The 24,053-nt window shown below is 36.1% G+C and overlaps 1 protein-coding gene across 1 annotated transcript in view; it reads left to right on the forward strand.

Annotated features, from left to right (window-relative positions):
• TTC6 (tetratricopeptide repeat domain 6) overlaps positions 1–24,053 on the forward strand; it is a 195,040-nt gene that overhangs the window by 88,661 nt on the left and 82,326 nt on the right. The window contains exons 6-7 of the mRNA XM_060293608.1: positions 7,422–7,563; positions 19,995–20,099. Coding sequence (XP_060149591.1) covers positions 7,422–7,563; positions 19,995–20,099 — 247 coding nt within the window. The remainder of the gene's footprint in view (positions 1–7,421; positions 7,564–19,994; positions 20,100–24,053) is intronic.

Genomic DNA, 24,053 nt, shown 5'->3' on the forward strand with positions numbered 1-24,053 from the left:
TCTTTTTCAGGTAGACTGCCTGTTTCCTCTTCATTTGTTTAGTCTGGTGGGTTTTTACCTTGCTCCCTCATCTGCTGTGTATTTCTCTGTCTTCTTATTTTGCTTAACTTACTGTGTTTGGGGTCTCCTGTTCACAGGCTTCAGATTTGTAATTCCCGTTGTTTTTGGTGTCTGCCCCCAGTTGGCAAGGTTGGTTCAGTAGGCCTCCTGGTGGAGGGGCCTGGTGCCTATGTTCTGGTGGATGAGGCTGGATCTAGTCTTTCTGGTGGGCAGGACTGCATCCAGTGGTGTGTTTTGGGGTGTCTGTGAAGTTAAGATTTTAGGCAGCCTCTCTGCTAGTGGGTGGGGTTGTGTTCCTGTCTTGCTCGTTGTTTGGCATGGGGTGTCCAGCATTGTCACTTGCTGGTCATTGAGTGGAGCTGGGTCTCAGTATTGAGATGGAGAACTCTTGGAGAGCTTTTACTGTTTGACATTACATGGAGACAGGAGGTCTCTGGTGGAGCAATGTCCTCAATGTCGGCTCTCCCACCTCAGTGGCTCAGGTCTGACACCCGGCCGGAGCACCAAGACCCTGTCAGTCACATGGCTCATGAGCAACTGCAAGTATTGGAAGTGCTATTTGATCAAGTAGGTTGTCCAGCAATTCTCAGGGATTCTTTTTGCAGTGACCTGTCTGAAGTGCTGAACAAGCCAGGAAAACGCCCTTGGCAGATGTCAGATTGGGGTCCCAGGTTCACCTCCAGAAGGCCACTTCGCTGCACGTAAGCCTTTGGCCTCTTAGATGGCCCCTGGGGCAAGGCACTGTTCCAGTGTGCCTCTGAGCAGGGAGAGAAGCAAATCTTCCACGAGGGGTGAGGCTTGCCTACCTGGCAATTCTTGATTGTTCATTTTGGAAGCATTAGAGTATTACTTTTAGATCTTAAGTAGGCGAACCAGGAGATGCAGGTTTATATTACTATGGTAAAGATTATTCTAGGTTTTTTTCCTGTGCATGTACATATATTACATATACATACATTTTACAAAAATGACATTAAAGATGTTGTTTTGACAGGTTATAATCCTTTGAGGATTTTTATGTTAAAACTGAAGGCCAGACATACGGGTAATTATCTTGACTTATTATCTTTACTATTTATAGTTTACAAATCAACTATATAAAATGAGCTTCCATTAGAAAGATTTTATCTGGCTCCCCTCCCAAATAGCAATATTTGAATAGGAAAGCAGAAAATTATCTAATAGAAAATATATTGTTGTGTATTTATTGCATAATCTAGTATTAACAACAACTCTATCTAATAGATAAAATCATTCTGTTTCCCAAATGAAGAAAATGTGGTTCAGAGGTTGACTAGTTCATATTTATATAGCTGGTAAAAGCTGGAATTCAGACCCAGGTCTCTCTGTTTCTAAATGTGATTTCCATTATATCCCACTGTTTTGTGAACTTGTGAAAGTGCCTCTTATTTTTTTCTCTTTATGTTTCATTCCAAATACTCATTCTCATCTTGTTTTCAGAACCAATGCTGATACAAACTAGGAAGAATCATATTTTACTCACCGTTGATGTTTTGTATTTCGTCTATTGTGACCCAATTTTGGAAGCAAGGTTTCTGCTTATTTGGGTGAGGGTTTTATCTTGTATTGTTTGTTCCCTCTTAGGAACTGAAATCCTGTTTCTGAGTCCTGGGCCAGGGCTGGGGCCTTGCAAACTGAGGGAGACTGTCCTGACATCAATTACTTAATTATTGAAAGCGCTCACTGACTACTGCCTTTATTTGTATTCCCCGTCACTGGTCGCTCCCCACTAGAATGTGCCATCATCCCACGTTAGCCCTTTCTGATGCTGCTTGCAGTGCACCACCACCCGTGTTCTGTAGCTCTGTCTTTGGAATAGTGTGTTCTGTCTTCTGCTTCACATTTCCTTCCACTGTGGGTATCTGGGACTGACTTTCCCCCACTCTCCCTGTTTCCTGCATTGTCTGCCGTTGCTTAGTGGTCAGGTCTAATCCTAGCCCCAGCACACCCCCACCCCTTACTTGGCCTTGTTCCTTGCTGCATGATCCTGACAATGATACCAATGAGTATAGGACTTAATCCCTGTTGGAGGTCTAGCTGCTGATACGTGTGACAGAAGAACATATATCAGAGCCGTAAGAGATCTTAGCCTTCCCCTAGCCTAACCATCTCATATTATGAAGAAACAGAGGCAAAACTATGCACCTCATGTCAGTTTTGGCAGAGTTAGGACTAGAATCAACGGTAACCTCAATTAGATTATTTTTATATTCATTTTCAACAAATAGCCCCTATACCTAAGTAAGCCTTAAGCATACTTTAAAAAATACAAATTGGGATGACAAATTTATATTAGTATGTACTACCAGTATTTGATAAGATATTAGATTAGTATATTTTTGTTTTATATGGAAACACCAAAAAAAAGAGAAATTATTTGGAAATTTGTTTGATTTCGTAACTGCCAATATCTGAAAGTTGGAATATATTTTTTTAAGCAAAGCAATGTCATTCCACCAGATGTCACTGTTTGCATGTAGCAATGAAGTTACAATGATTAAAAATAAAATTACCCCCTCTCTATTCATATTTTGTAAAAAAAAAAATTCTGTATAATTGCATTCTTATCCTCCTTTAGATTTATTATTTATTAAGACTATATTCCCTGAATTTTTTAAAGTATTGAAAGTATTCATTACTTCTGCTGTAGATTTTAAAGACTTTACTAAAAAAAATTATTTGTAGATTAGCATCTTCAAGAAGATGAACTCCTAAAGTCTTTTCTAGGCCTAGGAGTTTGCTTTTCAAACAACATGCTTTTAAGTTACTGTTTTCTAAATTGTCAATTGTGACCCAATAAGTGGATTGTGCACTCAATGTAATGGCTTGCTACGAGTCCCTTAAAGAAATGATGTCTGGGATAGAATATTGCATGTAAGTATTACTTTGGCAAAGCTTTTTACATGAACACTTTAAAAAATTTTTTTTATATTTATTTATTTATTTATTGGCTGCATTGGGTCTTAGCTGCAGCATGCGGGATCTTTCGTTGCAGCACGCCGGCTCTTTGTTGTGGTGTGTGGACTTCTCTCTAGTTGTGGCGTGAGGGCTCCAGAGCATGCGGGCTTATTGGTTGCAGCCTGCGGGCTCTCTAGTTGTGGTGCGCAGGGGCTTAGTTGCCCCACGGCATGTGGGATCTTAGTTTCCTGACCAGGGATCAAACCAGCATCCCCTGCATTGCAAGACGGATTTTTAACCACTGGACCACCAGGGAAATCCCTGAACACTCTTAAAATATCCCTGAACACATCTTTTCTGAGTTGCGTAAAAGTGACTGTGAGCTTTATCCTGCCAAGGCTCCCTCAGATTTAGTACCCCAAGGAGCACAGTACATTTTCTAAGGAAGGGATAGGGAAGGTATGGTGGGGGAACTTCTCTGTTAGAGTCACACCAGGGAGGGGAGAGGGTTGCAGGAGGGAGAACCCTTCCCTACGCCTCACAAGATGGAGCCCACAGTCACATTTGTGTAACTCATAAAAGATGTGGGCGGAGATTTTTAAGAGTGCTCACAGCCTGGAGCAAATGTTCTCCAATCTTCTTTGACACAACCTATAATAAGAAGAACATTTTATATCTCTGACCCCATGGGAGACCAGTGTTGACTGAGAAGGCGGTTTAACTCACTCTGAGAGAGATGGGCTTGTTAACTTCATTCAGTCTCTTCAGTCATAATAACAATAATGATTGTAATATCAACCACTTACTGTTTTTTTTTGTAATTTGTGCAAACTCTTCACATATATTATTTCTAAGCATTAGACCCTGAAAAATCCCGTTGCTGTTGCTATTCACAGATGAGGAAACTGAGACTTGAGAAGGAAAAGTGACTTATCCAACACAGCACATCAAGCGGCCAAACTAAGGCTAAAATCCTGGTTTTTAACCTCATTCCAAAGGCTAGCTCTTCTCACTATAGCAGTGCTTTATAGGCTTCCCCTGAGTATAAGGGCCATCTGGGTTGTTTAAGTGTATCAGTTCTTAGGCTTTATCCCAAACCAACTGAACTAGAATCTCCAGAGGAGATATCTGGGAAGCTATAGATTTGATAAGTATCCCAGGATATTCTTATGATCAGGCTCTTTTAGGAAAGATTGCAGCACATCAGTGGTTCTCAAACTTCATTGTGCATCAGAATTAACAGTAAGGCTGGTTAAAACACAGAAGGCTGGGTTCCTCCCCAGAGCTTCTGATTCATTAAGTGTGATGGGGCTCAAGAATTTTTATTTCTAGCAAGTTCCTATGTGATACTAATGATGCTGGTTAGGAAACACACTTTGAGAAGCAGTGCAGTACATCATGCTAACCCATGAATCTAGTTTCTCAGGACAGGGTCTGGGCTAACTTTGGCTGTGGGATTTTTCAAGCACAGTGTTAAACAATACATATTCGGTATCTACTATATTCACATTCAAGGGAGACAGAAAATGAATAAGAATCACGCCTCTCCCACCCCAACCAGCCTGTAATCTACTATGAAAAATATACAGAATAAAATGTAATATATTCTATAATGAACTTGCAGATCAAATGCACCAGAGAAACTAGGGAGGCAAAGATGAATTTTGGCTGGCCAGAGGGACATTTGTAAAGGCTTCGTGGAACAGTTGAGGTCTGAAAGTCTTATTTTCAACACTTTCATAGCCACACTGCATTGTAGTTCGGTTTGCCTGTCTCCCCTATTGCACCTATAGTAATCTCAGCACCTAGAGCATCTTTTGTGCAGTGAATATAGGTTGGGCCAGGTGTTGGGGAGGGAAGTAGGATTGGTAAGGTAGATGGTTCCCAGACTGTGGAGGACCCTGATGGCCAGGCTTAGGAGCTTGGGTTTTACCCTGTGTGTGTAGTCACTAGAGTATTTGGAAGGGGGTAGCTGATGAGAACTCTGTCAGGGATCTGTAACATGGATTGGAGGTGGGAAAGTCTGGAGGTGAGGGACAGCAAAGATGTTATCATAGGACTTAGCTGAGAGGAAATGCAACAGGATGGAGAAACACTGGAGGGAGAAGGATCAGGACAAGTGATTACTGTTGGGGGTGAGGGAGAAGTTGGAGATGAAGAGATTTTCATTCTGAACCACTGAGATGGTGGTGGTCTCCAAAGGGGAGATCTCTAAAAAGGATTGGTTCTTTTCTCTGGAAATAAAGAAGGAAGCAGGGAAAATCTGGACAAAAATTTCAAAGCAAGTGATTCATCTTTGTCAGACAGGAACAGTTGCTAACCTTGGGTAGCCTTTCCACTAAGGCCCCCAGTTTATGTCTACCAGAGCTATGCACTCTAAAATGGCCAGTGACTTCTTTCACTTTCCTTCCAACCAAATAGAATTTCTATTTCTTTGATGCACATTTGGGATGTGAAAAGACAGTAATATGTGAATGACTCTGACAACTTTGTTTTTGGCTTATGAACAGATAAAAATATAGCAGTGCCTCAAGATAGCTTCTTAAGTCACCCCTCTACTCCTTGATCTTGATATCTGTATTCTCTCGCTCATTATTCTAGACAATAGAATACCCTGCTCTTTTGTTTTTCCTGGATATATCAGTCAGGATTCAGTTGCAGAAAACAGAAATAGTTTTAGCTATTTTAAGCATAAAGGGATCTATAATAATGGGAATGTGATGCTTTTAAAATCAATGGAAAGATTGGAAGAATGGGCTCTAGGCAGGAGGGTTTTCCAGAGATGACTCATACAGCACGTTTAACTGGCTGCCAAAGCTGCTGCTCCTTCTGGCACAGTCAGGAAGGTGGGAAATCTGGAGGCCAACACTGGCAACAAACCACCTTAGCTGAAATTCGGGGATCGTGTGGCCTCTAGTGTCACAGCTTTTGACTCTGGAGCCTTGCTGTGTCTGTTTGAATGCTCACTGGCAAAAAAGTCTACCCACAAAAGAAGTAACTGGAACGCTGCCACAGAAGAACTCAACGTCACCATGACTGCTTGCCAGCAGGAACATCAGAACCTTCTTCGTTCCAAATTGTACGTGAGTGCACGTGGTTAGTAGATCCTAAAACACATCCAGGACACTGGCTGCAGGAGGGTCTTCACCTCCCCATCCTCAGCAGTTGGAGAAAGTGTATTGGAAGGAGGATGGACTGGATGTCGAATGGCAATCTGTTATGTCCACTGTGCTGGGAGTTGAGCTTTATCTTCTCTTTGAATTCAAATATTGGACTGGATGAGATAGGAAGCTTTTCCCTGTGAACCTACTTTGGCAAAGCCCTGTCTTCTCCAGCCTAGCTTTGGGTGGGCCTGATTTTTAAGAGGTGGTTTGATGGAATCTAAGGATTTCAGCATATCGTTAAGTAGTCAGTTTGATATGTGTGTGGTTTGTCTTCACATTTGGTGGCTCATAAACTGATTGTCTATTCATATAATGGTATAACAAAAAGTTAGAGGGAACAGCGGCTCTACTTCCAAGCGAAATTGAAATATGGCTATAGTCTGTGTAGGTCTACTTTATACTCATTTTATATTTCTTTTACAGTAAGTGCTGCAATACAAAAGCTAATGTCTTTTCAAGGAGTCTGTAAGTCAGCCATTAATGACACATTTTGCCTTCAGATTTTGATTTACCTCATCTCTTGGTTTAATTTAGGTTTTTGTTGATAAGTTTTTTTGTTTTGTTTTTTGTGGTACGTGGGCCTCTCACTGTTGTGGCCTCTCCCGTTGTGGAGTACAGGCTTCGGACGCACAGGCTCAGCGGCCATGGCTTACGGGCCCAGCCGCCCCGCGGCATGTGGGATCTTCCCGGACTGGGACACGAACCCGTGTCCCCTGCATTGACAGGCGGACTCTCAACCACTGCGCCACCAGGGAAGCCCCCTGTTGATAAGTTTTAAACCTCCTGTGTATATTCTTATGTATATGTAGTTTGTAGCCTAGAAATAAAGACCTAATGCCGTAACAGTTTTCTGTTCATCTTGGCAAGATATGAATCAGGAAGGAAAAACCTTAATGTGAGAAGGCAGTTCTGCTTAGGCTGATGCTTTGCCTCAGTCTAAGAAATGAAACCATTTCCTGTGACTTGGAGTGAGGAGCAGGTTAGGGATCAGAAGGCAGAGAACTTTTTACCTCTCTTATCATGAGGCTTTCATAGAGTGAATTTATTATTCCAATATTATAAAACAAAACCACTGAAAGATTACTACTAAAATGCATTCAGAAGCCAACAATTATTCTTGAATTATTTCCTATTTTGGATTATCTGACTTCTGCACAATATCTATTTAGTACAAATATCAAACGTTTATTTCGGTAGAGATATAAAATGAGAGAAAACACCCTTTGACTTATCAATGGCTTAAAGAACAATTTTTTTTTGTTATTAAAAACCCTGTAGAATACTGCAAGGAATTCCTGTTATGGGTGACAATCAAGAATATGTTGCCGTCCTTCCAACAAGACCAGGGATACCACCTGAATTGGCACCAGGAACTGGACGGAGTGCTCAGAAACCACACCTACAACTCTCGGGAGAGGAAGTAAGGAGTTCCTTTAATATTAGTTTTCTCTATCTTACAAGCTGTCAGACTTTTTGGTTTCAGGACCCTTTTTATACTCTTAAAAATTTTTGAGGACTTCAGTAATTACTTATGTGGGTTATATCGACATTTACAGTGTTGGAAATTAAAACTGGGAAAATGCTTAAATGTTTATTTTTTAAAATTAAAAATAACAGTAATAGTCATATATGTTAACATAATGTATTTTTATGAAAAATAGTTATATTTTTTAAAACAGAAAAGTAGTGTAAAACTAGGATTGTATTTTTTTTTGCAAATCTCTTTAATGTCTGGCTTAATAGATGGCAGCTGGGTTCTTACGTTTGCTTCTGCATTCAATTTTTTGGTAGGTTGTTTTGGTTGAAATATATGAGGAAAATTCTGGCTTCATGAAGATATATAGTTGGAAAGGAAGAGATTATTTTAATAGACTTTTAACATAATTATGGATATTCTCCTTTAATAATATACCAAAACTTTACAAGTGGTAGTTTCTTGAAACTTAGTTGTGAGACTTCCACTTCTGGGGATGATGCAGTAGAAGTACTTTTTCCTATTCCTCCTGCTAAGTACAGGTAAAAACCTGCGTGTTACAAACAGGACAGATCTAAAAGGTGGAGAGACTAAGGCACTAACTAGGAACTTTGGGACCCAAGAAATGGCACAGTGGCGAGTTAGTTCCTTGGGTTTTCTTTTTTGCTTCACATATTCTAGACTTAGAGTTGAAAAAATTGGTAACCTAGAAAGAAAACTAGGTAAAGACAGAAGAAAAAAAAAAAGTCCAAACAAAAGCCTGCTCCCTCTAGCCAAAGAACCAGGAAAGGGACAGCCTAGCAAGACAAAACTTTTCAACAATAACTACTCTACCCTAGCCAAACACCACAGAAAAAATGGTGGCCCTGGTCCTTTCCTTACCTCTGCCAGCAAAGGCCTAGAAGGAAAACTAGACTTTTGCTCTTGCCCAGAGTATAAGAAGGCACTATAATACCCCTGCCAGGGTGGTATCAATGAAGGCTGTTTGGGGCTGGAACTTTCAGCTTAATAAAGTGGTAATGAGGTTTCCCCTCTTACTGTGTTAGTTGAGACCACATGGGGATCCTGGACTTGCATCCCCACCTAGCAGTAATGAGCCACTCCTCTCCCTCCCCACTGTGGTGGTACCAGAGGAAGCCTAGCAGAGTGTCAGTTAAAGCAGAAGGTTTAAATAAGATCCAGAGCCTCAGAGCAAAATACCCCAAATATCCAAATTTCAACTGAAAATCACTAATCATACCAAGAACCAGGAAAGTCTCAAACTGAACGTAAGAAGATAATCAATAGATGCTATTGCTTAGATAACAGAGATGTTAGAATTATCTGCCAATGATTTTAAAGCTACCATCCTAAAAATGCTTCAGCGATAATTATGAACACACCTGAAACAAATTTAAAAAAAATAGAAAGATTCAGAAAAGAAATAGAAAGTCTTAGTATAGACATTGAAGATACACAGTAAAGAAATTGAAGACATTTTAGAATTGAAAAAATATAGTAACTAAAATAAAATGCTCAGCAGGTGGGCTCAAAAGTAGCATGGATGAAACAGGAAGTGAACTTGAAGATAAAACAATAGAATTTATCCAGTTTGAGCAACAAAGAGAAACAGACTGAAAAAAAAAATTAACAGACCCTCAGGGACTTGTGGGAGTAAAACAAAAGATCTAACATTTGTGTTATCACAGTCCTGGAAGGAGAAGAGGAAGAGGGGTGACTGAAAACATATAGGAAGAAATAATGACTGGAAACTTCCCCAATTTAGCAAAAGACTTAAACCTACATATTCAGGAAGCTGAGCAAACTCCAAGTAAGAAAAATCCAAAGAAATCTGTACCAAGTCACTTACTAGTGAAACTTATGAAAACTAATAACAAAGAAAAAAATCTTGAAAGCATCAAGAGAGAAGTAATATGTTACCTACAGGAGAAAAACAATTTTAATGGCAGTGGATTTCTCATCAGAAACCATGGAGGCCAGAAGTAAGTGGTGGAACATTTTTCAAATGCTGAAAGGAAAGAACTGTAAGCCCTGAGTCCTATATCCAGAGAAGATATCCTTCGGGGATGAAAGGGAATCAAGACATTTTCAGATGAAAGGAAACTAAGAGAATTTGTCACCCAGCAGACTTACACTACAAGAAAGGCTAGAAGATGTTCTCTAAACAGGAAAAAAAAAATGATGAAAGAAAAAATCTCGGAATATCTAAAAGGAACAAAAACGTGTAAAACAAAAACACAGGTAAATACAATAGAGTTTCCTTCTCCTTTTGAGTTTTCTAAATTATGTCTGTCAGTTGAAAAAAAATTACACTGTTAAATGTATATAGAGGAAATGTTTAAGACAACTGTATTATAAATGGAGAAGAGTAAAGAGACATAAAGGGAGGTAAGGTTTCTACACACCACTTGAACTGGTAAATTGGAGACATCAGTAGACTTTGATAAGTTATGTTTATTATGTTTATATAATGTAATACCTAGAGCAAAACTAAAAAGCTATACAAAGAAATAGCTGCAAAATACGTGAAGCAAAAACTGGTAGAACTAAAAGGACAAATAGGCCATTCCACAATTATACTTGGAGACTTCAACACCCCTCTCTAAATAGTTGGTAGAACACTTAGAAAATCAGCAAGGATGGAGAAAAATCAATAACTCCATCAACCAACAGGATCTAATTGAAGTGTACAGAACACTACACCCAACAAGAGCAGAATACATATTCTTTTCACATTCCTGCAGGACATATACCAAGATAAAACAAATCCATAATGAAATCAAACTAGAGATTAATAACAAAGGTAACAGAAAAATCTCCAAACTGTTGGAATCTAAACAATACAGGTATAAGTAATCCATGTGTTATTCCAGGGAGTCTCAAGGGATTTAAAAAATACATTGAAAATCAATTGAACTGAATTAAAATGAAAATACAACACATCAAAATTTGTGGAACACAGATAATGCAGTGCCGAGAGGGAAAATTATAGCACTAAATGCTTATAGTAAAAAAGAGAAAGTCTCAAATCAATAATTTAAGGTCCCACCTCAAGAGCCTAGAAAAAGAAGAGCAAAATAAATCCAAAGCAAGCAGTGGGAAGGAATAATGAAGAGCAGAAATCAATAAGGATGAAAACAATAGAGAAAATCCATGAAACAAAGAGGTAGTTCTTAGAAAAAATTGACCTCTAGCAAGACTGATACGGAAAAACCAGAAAATACACAAATTACCAATATTAGAAGTGAAACAGGAGATATCACTGCAGACCCTCCAGACATCAAAATAATAATAAGGGAATACTATAAACAACTCTACACACATAAATTTGACAACTTAGACAAAACAGAGCAGTTCCTCAAAAAACACAAACTACCACAACTCACTCAATATGAAATAAATACTTTGAATAGCTCTATAATGTTAAGGAACGTGAATGCTTAATTAACAAAACTCCTTTCTCAGAACCCTGAAAAATAGTTTGGCAGTTAAAAAACCAAAATAAACATGCAACTACTATTAAGCATGTTGCAGAATGAATACATAAACTCTATAAGGATAAGTCTTCAGAGAATTATGCTGGTAAAAACCAATTCCAAAACACTACACACTGGCTGATTTTATTATATAACATTCATGAAGTGACAAAATTACAGAAATGGAGAACAGATTAGTGGTTTTCAGGGTTTCAGAATGAGGGTGGGTGGGAATGGGTGGAGTGTGTCTATACAGGACAATATGAGGGATCACTTACAGTGATGGAAATGTTCTGCATCTTAACTATATGAATGTCAATATTTTGTTATTCTGTACTACAGTTTTGCAAGATGTTACCTTTGAGGTAAACTGAGTAAAGGATAGATAGGGTCTCTCTGTATTATTTCTTAAAACTGTCTGTGAATCTATAATTATCTCAAAGTTAAAAGTTTAGTACAAGAATTGTGGTTGTTGGACCAGTACCAAAAAAAAAATTAAACTTAGCTGAAAAGAAAATGTATTAAATGATAATTTGTACAGGTAAAAAAGTTTGTTGCAATTGAAATCTGAAACCATGTCAATGACTTTTTTATACCTTATTACATGAAAATCTATTGCCTCATTTTGTACTTTGAATGGCTCTTTTACCCATGCATGATTTTGTAACATTTTGTATTGGTCATTTAGAAAGTACTATTCATCAAGTTATGTAGATCTTCAAATGTTGACACATTTCACTAATATATAATGTCAAAATATCTCAATTTTAATATTATCAGAAAAGTCTTTTAGCACTGGGAACCTGGCAAGCTCATGGTGAGGGACACAATTTTTCCAAAATTCTAATTTTTGCTAAAAGCTTAAATTTTTTCTCTTGACACAAATAGTCTCAATTATTTTATTTGAAATGACTGATTTTCTCATTTTCAAGAAAATGCTTACCACAAACCAAAGTCTGAATAAAGGTAGTTTGATATTTGTCCTCTCAAGTAAAAATGGTAGCTAGTTCAGTTCAGAACTCAAACAATAGCACACATGTTTTTCCTCAAAACCACCATCCTACTGCACTATGGCCACAGAAGAACTTCATGTGTACTTATTATTTTGTTACACTGAATATTAAAAAGATACTCACTTAAAAGTTGAGATTTAATAAAATGAACATTTTTTTCCTGCTTTGTGGGGGTATTTTTAAGATCCTGCTGCCTTAATTCACACTAAGGTCCACCAATTTTACTCTCTTTTTTTTTTTTTTAACACAAAGTGCAGATTTCAACACAGTGAAAAAGGCAAATGACCTCTTTGTATTTTTAGTGTGGAAAGGTCTTGAAAAGACCCCTGAAAGGTCTTGAGGCTCTCCAGAGCTCAGACCACATTTTAGAAACTGTTGTTCGTCCTTATATTTCATTTATATGAAGCTCAACTTACCCCTGAAGCTAATTTGCATGTCTCTCTCCCTTAGTGAATATAATATTCTGACATTGAGTCTTCAGTATGAACATGAGTTATTGTATTGGGTTGTAACATATGTGGTAACCTTAGGGGCTGTGCAGGTGCTGTTTTACTAAATTAACCTAGCTTGCTTTATAGTTAGTGCAATCTTTACCCTCCTGTCAAGTTCTAGCAGCCACCAACCCGGCTGTTTTTAACCATTTTCCTCATTTCCTCTTAGAAAGTTCTGAGCATTGCTGGGGAAACCAGTTTACCATGATGAGTGTTTCTTTTCTAGTTTAATTTGACACATTCTCTCCTGAAAGTGCATCTGTGTTTTTCCTTGAGAGCAAAATCGTGCTGTTTAGTGATAGATTTTCCTCTCTTCCCACTTAGAGGCTTGTATTCTGCCTTCTTCTAGGGGAATAATTGTATTCTGGATGCTTAAGCTGCTGAAAGTCTACCTACTACAAGGGAAGATTTACCATATTGTATGTGACATATCATTTGAATATCTGAAATCTTAATTTCTAGGTGATCTTTGGAAAAAGAATTGTCAGCTGATTTTGGAAGAGTTTATTCATCTTTTGTCAAGGAATTCCTGGCTCTAGGTCTGTACAGCATAAAGTGATGCAGTGTGCCCACCAAATAGAGGATGAGTGAGATGGAAACAATTTTGAATTTCTGTGGTGGACAAATTAACGTGGCAACTGCAAAATCTACCTTTCTCTAAATAAATACTCTGTTGGTAGAGAGGAAATGTGATCAAAGAATAGTTGACTAGAAATAAAAGTGCTGAAGACTCAGTATCAGCTTATAATTGTGAATCTTTATTTACTGTGTTTGGGTCTTTGGATATTACTGTCAGAAGTCTGTATAGCAACCATGCTCCAGGAGATGGTCACTCTTAAGGTTTCATAGTTAATGTTAGAGTAATGCTTGTAAATTGATGCTTTAAAATCATCTGTGCTCATTTTTTTCTGGTGAAAGACAAATCTTGTTGGGGAAAGTGCTTGGTCCAATTAAATATTATTCAAAGTCAATGAAAGTTAAGGAAAACACAATTACCAATAATACCATGGATTCAGATAGCTATTATTTTAAAAAATCTTGCCACATTTTCTTCAAATCTTGTCATGAATGCCTGATTAAGTTTTTCACTTCCAGCTATTTTTTAAAATTATTTTTCTTTTACTGTTTGTTTTATTATTATTATTTTATTGATAGTAAACTTTATTTTTTAGAATAGTCTTAGACTTCCAGAAAAATTACAAAGACAGTGTGGAGATTTCCCACACTCTGTTTCCCCTATTATTAACATGATAATGGTGGGTTAATAGTGGCCCCCAAAAGATATATCCAAGTCCTAACCCATGGTACCTGTGAATGTGACCTTATTTGGAAATAGGGTCTTTACAGATGTAATTAAGAATCTTGGAATGAGATCACCTTGGATTTAGGGTTAGCCCTAAACCCAAGGGTAAGCCCTAAATCCAATATAACTGGTGTCCTTATAAGAAGAGAATGCTCTGTGAACACACAGACACACAGGGAAGACGCCTTGGAGTGATGGAAGCAAATTGGAATGATGCCGCTGCAAGCCAAGGAATGCCAAGGGTTGCCGGCAACCACTAGAAGCTAGGAAGAGGCACAGGAGAATTCTCTATAGCATTCAGAGGGAGCATGGCCCTGTTGACACCTTGACGGACTTCTTGTTTCCAGAACTCTGAGACAATAAATTTCTGTTGTTTTAAGCCACCGAATTGTATTTGCTACAGTAGCCCTAAGAAACTACCAATACATCTTAGAGCAGTATGGTACATTTGTTAAAATCAGTGAACTGCTATTTATACGTTATTATTAACTAAGGTCCGTACTTCATTCAGATTTCCTAAGTTTTAATGTAATGCCCATTTTCTGTTCCAGGATCCCCTCCAGGATACCACATTACATTTAGTTGTTATGTCTCCTTAGGCTTCTCTTGGCTGTGACAGTTTCTGAGACTTCCCTTGTTTTTGTTGACCTTGACAGTTTGGGAGCGTACTGGTCAGGTATCTTGTAGACTGTCCCTAATTGGGATTGGCTGATGTGTTTTTGATTTGATTGTGTTATGTGATTTTGGGAGGAAGACCACTGAGGTAAGGTGCCATTTTCATCATATCATATTGAGAGTACGTATTATCAATATGACTTATCATTGTTGATGTTAACTTTAATCACCTGGCTGAGGTAGTGTCTGCCAGGTTTTCTTTATTGTCAATTTTCTCTTTTTGCCTCCTTTCCGTTCTGTACTCTGGAAAGAAGTCACTATGTGCAGCCCACACTTAAGGAATGTGGAGCTATGCTCCACCTCTTTCAGAGCAGAGTACCTACAAAGATTAATTTGAATTCATCTGGACAGGATGTTTGTCTGTTCTTCCCATTTATTTATTTATTCGGTCATTTACTTATATCAGTATGACCCATGGATATTTATGCTATACTTTGAGTTATATTACAATACTACTTTATTATTATTGTTATTATTTTGCTAAAATTGTTTGAGCTTTGGTCATTGAGAGCTCCTTCAGTTGTCTCCTACGTCCCTTTGACAGACCCCATCACTGTGGGATTTTTTTTTTTAACACTTAATTACTGGTAGTACAGATGCTCCAGGTTTATCTTGCGTATTTCCTGCCCCAGTCCATAGAATCAGCCATTTCTACAGGGAGCCTCAGTTCCCTTTATTGGAGAATGTAGTTAGAAACTAAGATCAGAGCATTGGATGTGCTTGTTGCTGCTGGGGCTTTGTTGCTTCTAGGCCTTCTCACCTCACACAAATATATGTCTGTATACTAACTCCTTCCTATAAATACACATATTTATAATACACATAATAAATATAATAAATATACATAATATTTCTATCTGTAACCATCTTTTTTTTAAGTTTTGAATTTTATTTATTTTTTTATACAGCAGGTTCTTATTAGTCATCAGTTTTATACACATCAGTGTATACATGTCAATCCCAATCACCCAGTTCAGCACACCACCATCCCCACCCCCTCACAACTTTCCCCCCTTGGTGCCCATACATTTGTTCTCTACATCTGTGTATCAACTTCTGCCCTGCAAACCGGTTCATCTGTATCATTTTTCTAGGTTCCACATACATGCGATAATATATGATATTTGTTTTTCTCTTTCTGACTTACTTCACTCTGTATAACAGTCTCTAGATCCATCCATGTCTCAACAAATGACTCAATTTCGTTCCTTTTTATGGCCGAGTAATATTCCATTGTATATACGTACCACAACTTCTTTATCCATTTGTCTGTCGATGGGCATTTAGGTTGCTTCCATGACCTGGCTATTGTAAATAGTGATGCAGTGAACATTGGGGGGCATGTGTCTTTTTGAATTATGGTTTTCTCTGGGTATATGCCCAGTAGTGGGATTGCTGGATCATATGGTAATTCTATTTTTAGTTCTTTAAGGAACCTCCATACTGTTCTCCATAGTGGCTGTATCAATTTACATTCCCACCAACAGTGCAAGAGGGTTCCCTTTTCTCCATACCCTCTCCAGCATTTGTTGTTTGTAGATTTTCTGATGAAGCCCGTTCTAACTGGTGTGAGGTGATACCTCATTGTAGTTTTGATTTGCATTTCTCTAATAATTAGTGATGTTGAGTAGCTTTTTATGTGCTTCTTGGCCATCTGTATGTCCTCTTTGGAGAAATGTCTATTTAGGTTTTCTGCCCATTTTTGGATTGGGTTGTTTGTTTCTTTAACATTGAGCTGCATGAGCTGTTTATATATTTTGGAGATTAATCCTTTGTCCATTGATTCGTTTGCAAATATTTTCTCCCATTCTGAGGATTGTCTTTTCGTCTTGTTTATGGTTTCCTTTGCTGTGCAAAAACTTTTAAGTTTCATTAGGTCCCATTTATTTTTGTTTTTATTTCCATAACTGTAGGAGGTGGATCAAAAAAGATCTTGCTGTGATTTATGTCAAAGAGTGTTCTTCCTATGTTTTCCTCTAAGAGTTTTATAGTTTCTGGTCTTACATTTAGGTCTCAAATCCATTTTTAGTTTATTTTTATGTATGGTGTTAGGGAGTGTTCTAATTTAATTCTTTTACATGTAGCTGTCCAGTTTTCCCAGCACCACTTATTGAAGAGACTGTCTTTTCTCCATTGTATATCCTTGCCTCCTTTGTCATAGACTAGTTGACCATAGGTGCATGGATTTATCTCTGGGCTTTCTATCTTGTTCTATTGATCTATGTTTCTGTTTTTGTGCCAGTACCATATTGTCTTGATTACTGTAGCTTTGTAGTATAGTCTGAAGCCCAGGAGTCTGATTCCTCCAGCTCTGTTTTTTTCCCTCAAGACTACCTTGGCTATTTGGGGTCTTTTGTGTCTCCATACAAATTTTAAGATTATTTTGTTCTAGTTCCATAAAAAATGCCATTGGTAATTTGATAGGAATTGCATTGAATCTGTAGATTGCTTTGGGTAGTATAGTCATTTTCACAATATTGATTCCTCCAATCCAAGAACATGGTATATCTCTCCATCTGTTGGTATCATCTTCAATTTCTTTCATCAGTGTCTTATAGTTTTCTGCATGCAGGTCTTTTATCTCCTTAGGTAAGTTTATTCCTAGGTATTTTATTCTTTTTGTTGCAATGGTAAATGGGAGTGTTTCCTTCATTTCTCTTTCAGATTTTTCATCATTAGTGTATAGGAATTCAAGAGATTTCTGTGCATTAATTTTGTATCCTGCAACTTCACCAAATTCATTGATTAGCTCTAGTAGTTTTCTGGTGGCATTTTTAGGATTCTCTATGTATAGTACCATATCACCTGCAAACAGTGACAGTTTTACTTCTTCTTTTCCAGTTTGTATTCCTTTTATTTCTTTTTCTTCTCTGACTGCCGTGGCTAGGACTTCCAAAACTACGTTGAATAATAGTGGTTAGAGTGGACATCCTTGTCTTGTTCCTGATCTTAGAGGAAATGCTTTCAATTTTTCACCATCGAGAATGATGTTTGCTGTGGGTTTTTCATATATGGCCTTTATTATGTTGAGGTAGGTTCCCTCTATGCCCACTTTCTGGAGAGTTTTTATCATAAATGGGTGTTGAATTTTGTCAAAAGCTTTTTCTGCATCTATTGAGATGATCATATGATTTTTATTCTTCAGTTTGTTAATATGGTGTATCACATTGATTGATTTGCATATATTGAAGAATCCTTGCATCCCTGGGATAAATCCCACTTGATCATGGTGTAAGATCCTTTTAATGTGTTGTTGGATTCTGTTTGCTAGTATTTTGTTGAGGATTTTTGCATCTATTTTCATCAGTGATATTGGTCTGTAATTTTCTTTTTTTGTAGTGTCTTTGTCTGGTTTTGGTATCACGGTGATGGTGGCCTCATAGAATGAGTTTGGGAATGTTCCTTCCTCTGCAATTTTTTGGAAGAGTTTGAGAAGGATGAGTGTTAGTTCTTCTCTAAATGTTTGATAGAATTCACCTGTGAAGCCATCTGGTCTTGGACTTTTGTTTGTTGGAAGATTTTTAATCACAGTTTTACTTTCATTACTTGTGATTGGTCTGTTTATATTTTCTATTTCTTCCTGGTTCAGTCTTGGAAGGTTATACCTTTCTAAGAATTTGTCCATTTCTTCCAGGTTGTCTATTTTGTTGGTATAGAGTTACTTGTAGTAGTCTCTTAGGGTGCTTTGTATTTCTGCGGTGTCTGTTGTAACTTCTCCTTTGTCATTTCTAATTTTATTGATTTGAGTCCTCTCCCACTTTTTCTTGATGAGTCTGGCTAATGGTTTATTAATTTTGATTATCTTCTCAAAGAACCAGCTTTTAGTTTTATTGATCTTTACTATTGTTTTCTTTGTTTCTATTTCTTTTATTTCTGCTCTGATCTTTATGCTTTCTTTCCTTCTGCTAATTTTGCGTTTTGTTTTTTCTTCTTTCTCTAGTTCCTTTAGGTGTAAGATTAGACTGTTTATTTGAGATTTTTCTTGTTTCTTGAGGTAGGCTTGTATAGCAATAAACTTCTCTCTTAGAACTGCTTTTGCCACATCCCACAGGTTTTGGATTGTCGTATATGTAACCATCTTTGTCTAACTTAAGCTAAGCATGAGTTCATACTGATGTCTACAACTCTAATTCATGACCACATGTATCATTCTAACCTCCTCCCTTACTTATCTTTAAGCTCCCTACAGTGAGTGACAAACCTGGCTCCCACCATCCTCCATCCATTTACTTAATTGTTTAATTCCAGTATAGAAGTATCAGAATTATTAACCCATATTCCTGTGGGAAACAACTTTATCAACTAAAGTGTAGTGCTACATACAGTTTCTTTTGCCTTTAGTCTTATATACCCTACTCATTTCCAAGGTTACTATCCAGGGATTCCTCTTGACCTCCTAAATGATTTTTTAAAAATTTGCATACATTGTGTCAGTCTTTGTGCTGTAAAGTTCGGTGGTTTTGAGAACTGAATGTCATTTAGCCACAATTCTAGTATCATGCAGGATAGTTTCACCTCCCTAAAAATTCTTCTATGCCTGATTAAATTTTATTTGAAAAGGTTTAAAGAAACAAATAAATACAGAAACCAAACTAACAAACACATTGGTACATGTTATCAAAAATTTGTAAGTAATATTTTGTTATACTTGTTCCAGATTTTTTAAAAGACATTTTAAAAACAAATTAAGTCCTCTTGTACTTCTTCGTAATTCCATTTCTCTTCCTTTTTACTCAAGGACAGTTATTGTTACAATTATCTTTTTTTCCAGTCCATGATTTTATACATTATTAGATGTACTTATGACCCTAAACAATAAATACTATAGTTCTGTGTGTTCTAGGTACATTTATATAAATGACACGATTTTGTATGTATCTTTCTAAAAGTTACTTATTTTACTGTTAGTACTGTGCTTCTAAGATCCATCTATGGTTTGTAATTTTTGTGCTGGAATGGCTTTACAGTGTTTAGTTATTAGAATTCACCACATTTTATTCATCTGTTTCTCTATTAATTGACATTTAAATTGGGCTTTGTTTTTTGCTATTTCGTATGCTGTATCAGCATCCTTGTACATATCTCTTCATGAATATGTGGAAGAATTTCCTTAGAATATGTAGCTGGAAGTGAAATTATTGGATTATGCGGCATGTACATTTTCTATTTTACTAGAAATGGCCAGTTTGCGTCTAGTGTGGTTCTACTAATTTCCCACATCCTTGGCATCACTTGAAATTGCTGACTATATTTTTGCTAATCTGATGGGTATGATAAATTGTCTTTCCCAGATTTGCAGACACTGTGGAACCAATCACCTCATTTTCTCAGCAGCTAGAACTAATTTTGATAGGAGCTTGGGTATTTACCCTAGAGACCATTTGTTAGTTTCTAATAGCCTTTTATGTTATTTTCAAAGGTGTCTGCTTATCCAGGATTTACCAAGTTGTTTTGGAATCTGACTTCACCCAAATTCTCTGTTCCAGTATCTGTCATAAAGGAAACCGTATATCCAAAATATGAGGTAAAATACTGAATGACATTTCTCTATTGTTGTTTAATAATTAGACTGTATAATTGACTATGACATTAAATTTTACTGGATAGTTGTTATGTAAATTGTCGGTAAAGATTGACATAATTGAATGATTGGATGGCACTATAGAAATTATACATATAAAATAAATAATTTTTATATGTATGTGTTATATGTGTATACATATATACACACATAACCCCTAACTATATGTACACTTATGCACATACACTTATATGTATATTTCTAAAAAAAAATGTTGTACTTATCCATGTTAATTTACCCAGTCAAAAAGAGTATTCTCTTTTCTTTCTGAATGAATCATTTTTTTGACTGACAAGATATAAAGCTTCTTGGGTTGTTTAGAAGATCTTTATGATATTTTCATTTGCTTTTAAAAGTGCATTTTTAGTTAATGTTTAAGAAAGTTTAAAACTACCCAATACAATTAGTAATCTATTTTCTTCTTCCCTTAAAGTGTTTGCTTGTTCTCATTTTATGTTATACAGCTTATTTTAAAAATTAGAAAAATGAAGAGAAGAAAACCAAAATCATCTGTTATTTTTCTCCCTCAAGACAATCACTGCCCACTTTCTCGTCCATTTTCTTTCATTGTTAAAAATTCTTTTTCTTCCTCCTCCTCTTCTTTTATTCTCCTTCCCCCTGCCCCTTTCTTCTTCCTACTTATATTTTCCTCTTAAAATAATTCTGTGATGGACATCATGGTGCATGCATTTTTAATGGTATTTAGAATTAGGTTATTTGCATAGGATCCTAGATAGCTTACTGATAACACATATATCAGGAAAGAATAAGACAAAAAAGTTAATCATGGGGAAAGCATACCAGGGTATTAGCATAATAAACTCAGAGATAAGATTAAATCAAAGAAATTCTGTCCATATGTGCTCTTGTTTGAAATGGTCATCAACATCATTGTTGATATTGAAACATCTTTATATTCCTTGATTATGATGTATTATTTTTAAATATTGTATTGAATTCTGTTAGGCAATATTTTATTGTATTTTTAAAATATATACTCATGAGTGAAATATGTATTTAGTGTATTTTTTTTGTTGGACTCTGTTATCAAAGTCATTCTTGCTTTATAAAGTTAATTGGGTAGCATTTCTTCTTTTTTAATATTCTGGAATTAAAATAGCTTAGGAATAACCTTGAAAATGTGGAAGAATTCATTGTCTTGAAACATTTGAACTGTTTGGGAAGGTAATTTTTTGATAGTTAAAACTTTTTATTTTCTAATTCTTGGGTTATTCATGTTTAATATTTTTTCTGAAGTCAATTGGTAACATATTCTTACAGAAAGCCATGTATTCAGTTGAAATTTATAAGCTTATATGCAGAGTTTGTATATATTCTCTCTTTAGTTTTAATCTCCATTTCTAAAGTTGCATTGTTTTCTTTCCCATTTCTAATGATATTTGGGGAATTTTTTTCTTCCCTAGAATGAATTTTCTAGAAATTAGTATATTTTTTTGTCTTTTCTCATTTATTTTCAATTACAAGTGCTTTATTCTCTACTTGTCAAATTACTATACCCACACTAGTGTAAAACCATGTCTTTAATTTTTTTAGCAAGGTTTATGGTGTATGATTCCGTAGCTATTAGATATCATGACCAGTCATCCAGAAAAACAAATGAGTCCAACCTACCATATTTGACCAAAAAACTTTTGGATTAGTTATAAATTCAGTTTTTGCCCCTCTGAGTTTTTGTTGTTTCTTTTTTTCAAAATGTTTTGTTTATTTGTTTCCTGCTTCCACAGAAGGTTGACATCTCTATTTGGGCATTTTCCTAATTTCTTGTTGAAAATTTAATTTCTTTACCTTTCATATTTTTAACAAATATAAGTATTTTGACCTTATTTCATACATTTTTATTTATGGTATGTTCATTTATTTTCTAAATAATTTCTATTGCAGTTTTCTTTATCTTATTGATACACAACTTATGGGGGAAAGTGTTTTTTTAACTTGTTGAAATTATTTTGTTTAATTTTTATTGTTTATCCTTATTAACCTAAGAAAATATGTTCTTTAGAGTAACAGTTTCTTGGAATTTATTGATATTTGCTTTGTGGTTTACTAGATATCCCAATAGTATCTACAATACTAATTCAGTGCTATTATATGCAGTGACTTATATTGTAGCCGCACTAAGTGGTGTGCAGGCTTTGTAATCAGACAATCTTGGATTTGAATCCCACTTGTTTTCTGGATACCCTTGTATTAGTATCTTAACTTCTTTTTAAAAATTTTTATTTTTTTATTGAAGTATAGTTGATTTACCATGTTTCAGGTGTACAGCAAAGTGATTCAGTTATACACACACACACACACACACACACACACACACACACACACACATATATATGTATGTATATGTGTTTGCTTTTCCAGATTCTTTTCCATTATAGGTTATTACAAGATATTGAATATAGTTCCCTATGCTATACAGTAGGTCCTTGTTGTTTATCTATAATATTTTATATATAGTAGTATGTGTCTGTTAATTCCAAATTTCCAATTTATCTCTCTCCGCTTTCCTCTTTGGTAACCATAAGTTTTTCTTAAGTATCTTAACTTTGTTTTCATAAGTGTCTTAACTTCTTGAAGTCTCAGAGTTTTGTATGTAATTTGGGTGTTCTGGGGATTTAATAAGAGACTGTATAGTGTGTTGCCTGTTGAATGGTAAGTGCTCAGTTAATAATAGGTAGGGCTGTTATATTGTTCTGTTATTGCATTCTTCTGTGGCATAGTTCTTTCACTTGATCTAAAAAATACTTTTTGAGATTTTCAATGCACCTGTGTTTTGTCCATTTCTCCATATGTTACTAATAGCTTTTACTTTATGTGAGTAGAAGCTGTTTATCTTTATTATGAATTTGGCAGTGTTTTACTTTCTTATGAATTCTGTCTCTTATCAGTTTTGAATGACCTACTTTGGCCTATTTAATGCTGCAATTCTACTCTAATATGGCCAGCCCTGTGTTGTTATCTGTTTGTGTTCAGGAATATTTTCATTTTAATCATCTCTTTGTTGTTTGTTTTGTTTTATATGAGCCATATAAGTGGCATGTGGTTAATTTGGTGTTACTAACATTATTCTATTTTGTGGTTTCTTTTCAAAATTTTCTTTCTAGTTTGTCTTTTGTTAAACCATTATTTTCTTTAGCAATATTGTTGTCTGTGCTGTTTTCAGAGTGGTAAGACCTATTAAAATTACTTAAGAACTTGCACAAGTAGCAGAAAAAATTCAAATACAAAGATGTGTATGGCATAAAGAGCACTCCCCATCTTGAATGCTGTCCTCCCCAGTCCTCTTCTCCCTGAGATCAGCTATTGTCAAATACATTGTATGTATCTATTCGGACATTTTCATTTTTATTTATGTCATGCAGGTTCGTGCGGATTAATGTTTTTACATATGTGGAATAAGGTAATCTATATCGTTCTGCATCTTGATTTTTTTTCTCTTAAAACATACTTGCACGTATCTTTGCATACGTATGTGTATTTTTTCTATTTGAAATTCCTGGCCAAAGTGTATGTGTAATTTAAATTGGAAGATTATTGTGTATATTTGCACTTCCTTTTTTTAAGTGTAATCTAAACTTTTCATTTACTTAAGAAAATAATAATTATATTTTTTGGGGAAACGATGCCATGAACTAAAAAGAGAAGATTAATAACAAATTATATAAAAGATTCTTTAATGTAAAAGATGGGTGAATATTAATTGTGTAAGTAGGTGTGGCATTCACAAAAAAAGATGTGATGCTCACATTTCCTTCAAGAGAATCTGATGGAAGAGCATACTTGGCCAGCCTCCAGCTGCTGTCCTGTAGATCTACCGTGGCATTCACTCCAGGGCCATTCTTCCTCTGGACTGCTCCCAGACAGTGACTAAGCACAGGG

The sequence above is a fragment of the Globicephala melas genome, chromosome 2 (assembly GCF_963455315.2).
Source record: "Globicephala melas chromosome 2, mGloMel1.2, whole genome shotgun sequence".
Taxonomy (NCBI): domain Eukaryota; kingdom Metazoa; phylum Chordata; class Mammalia; order Artiodactyla; family Delphinidae; genus Globicephala; species Globicephala melas.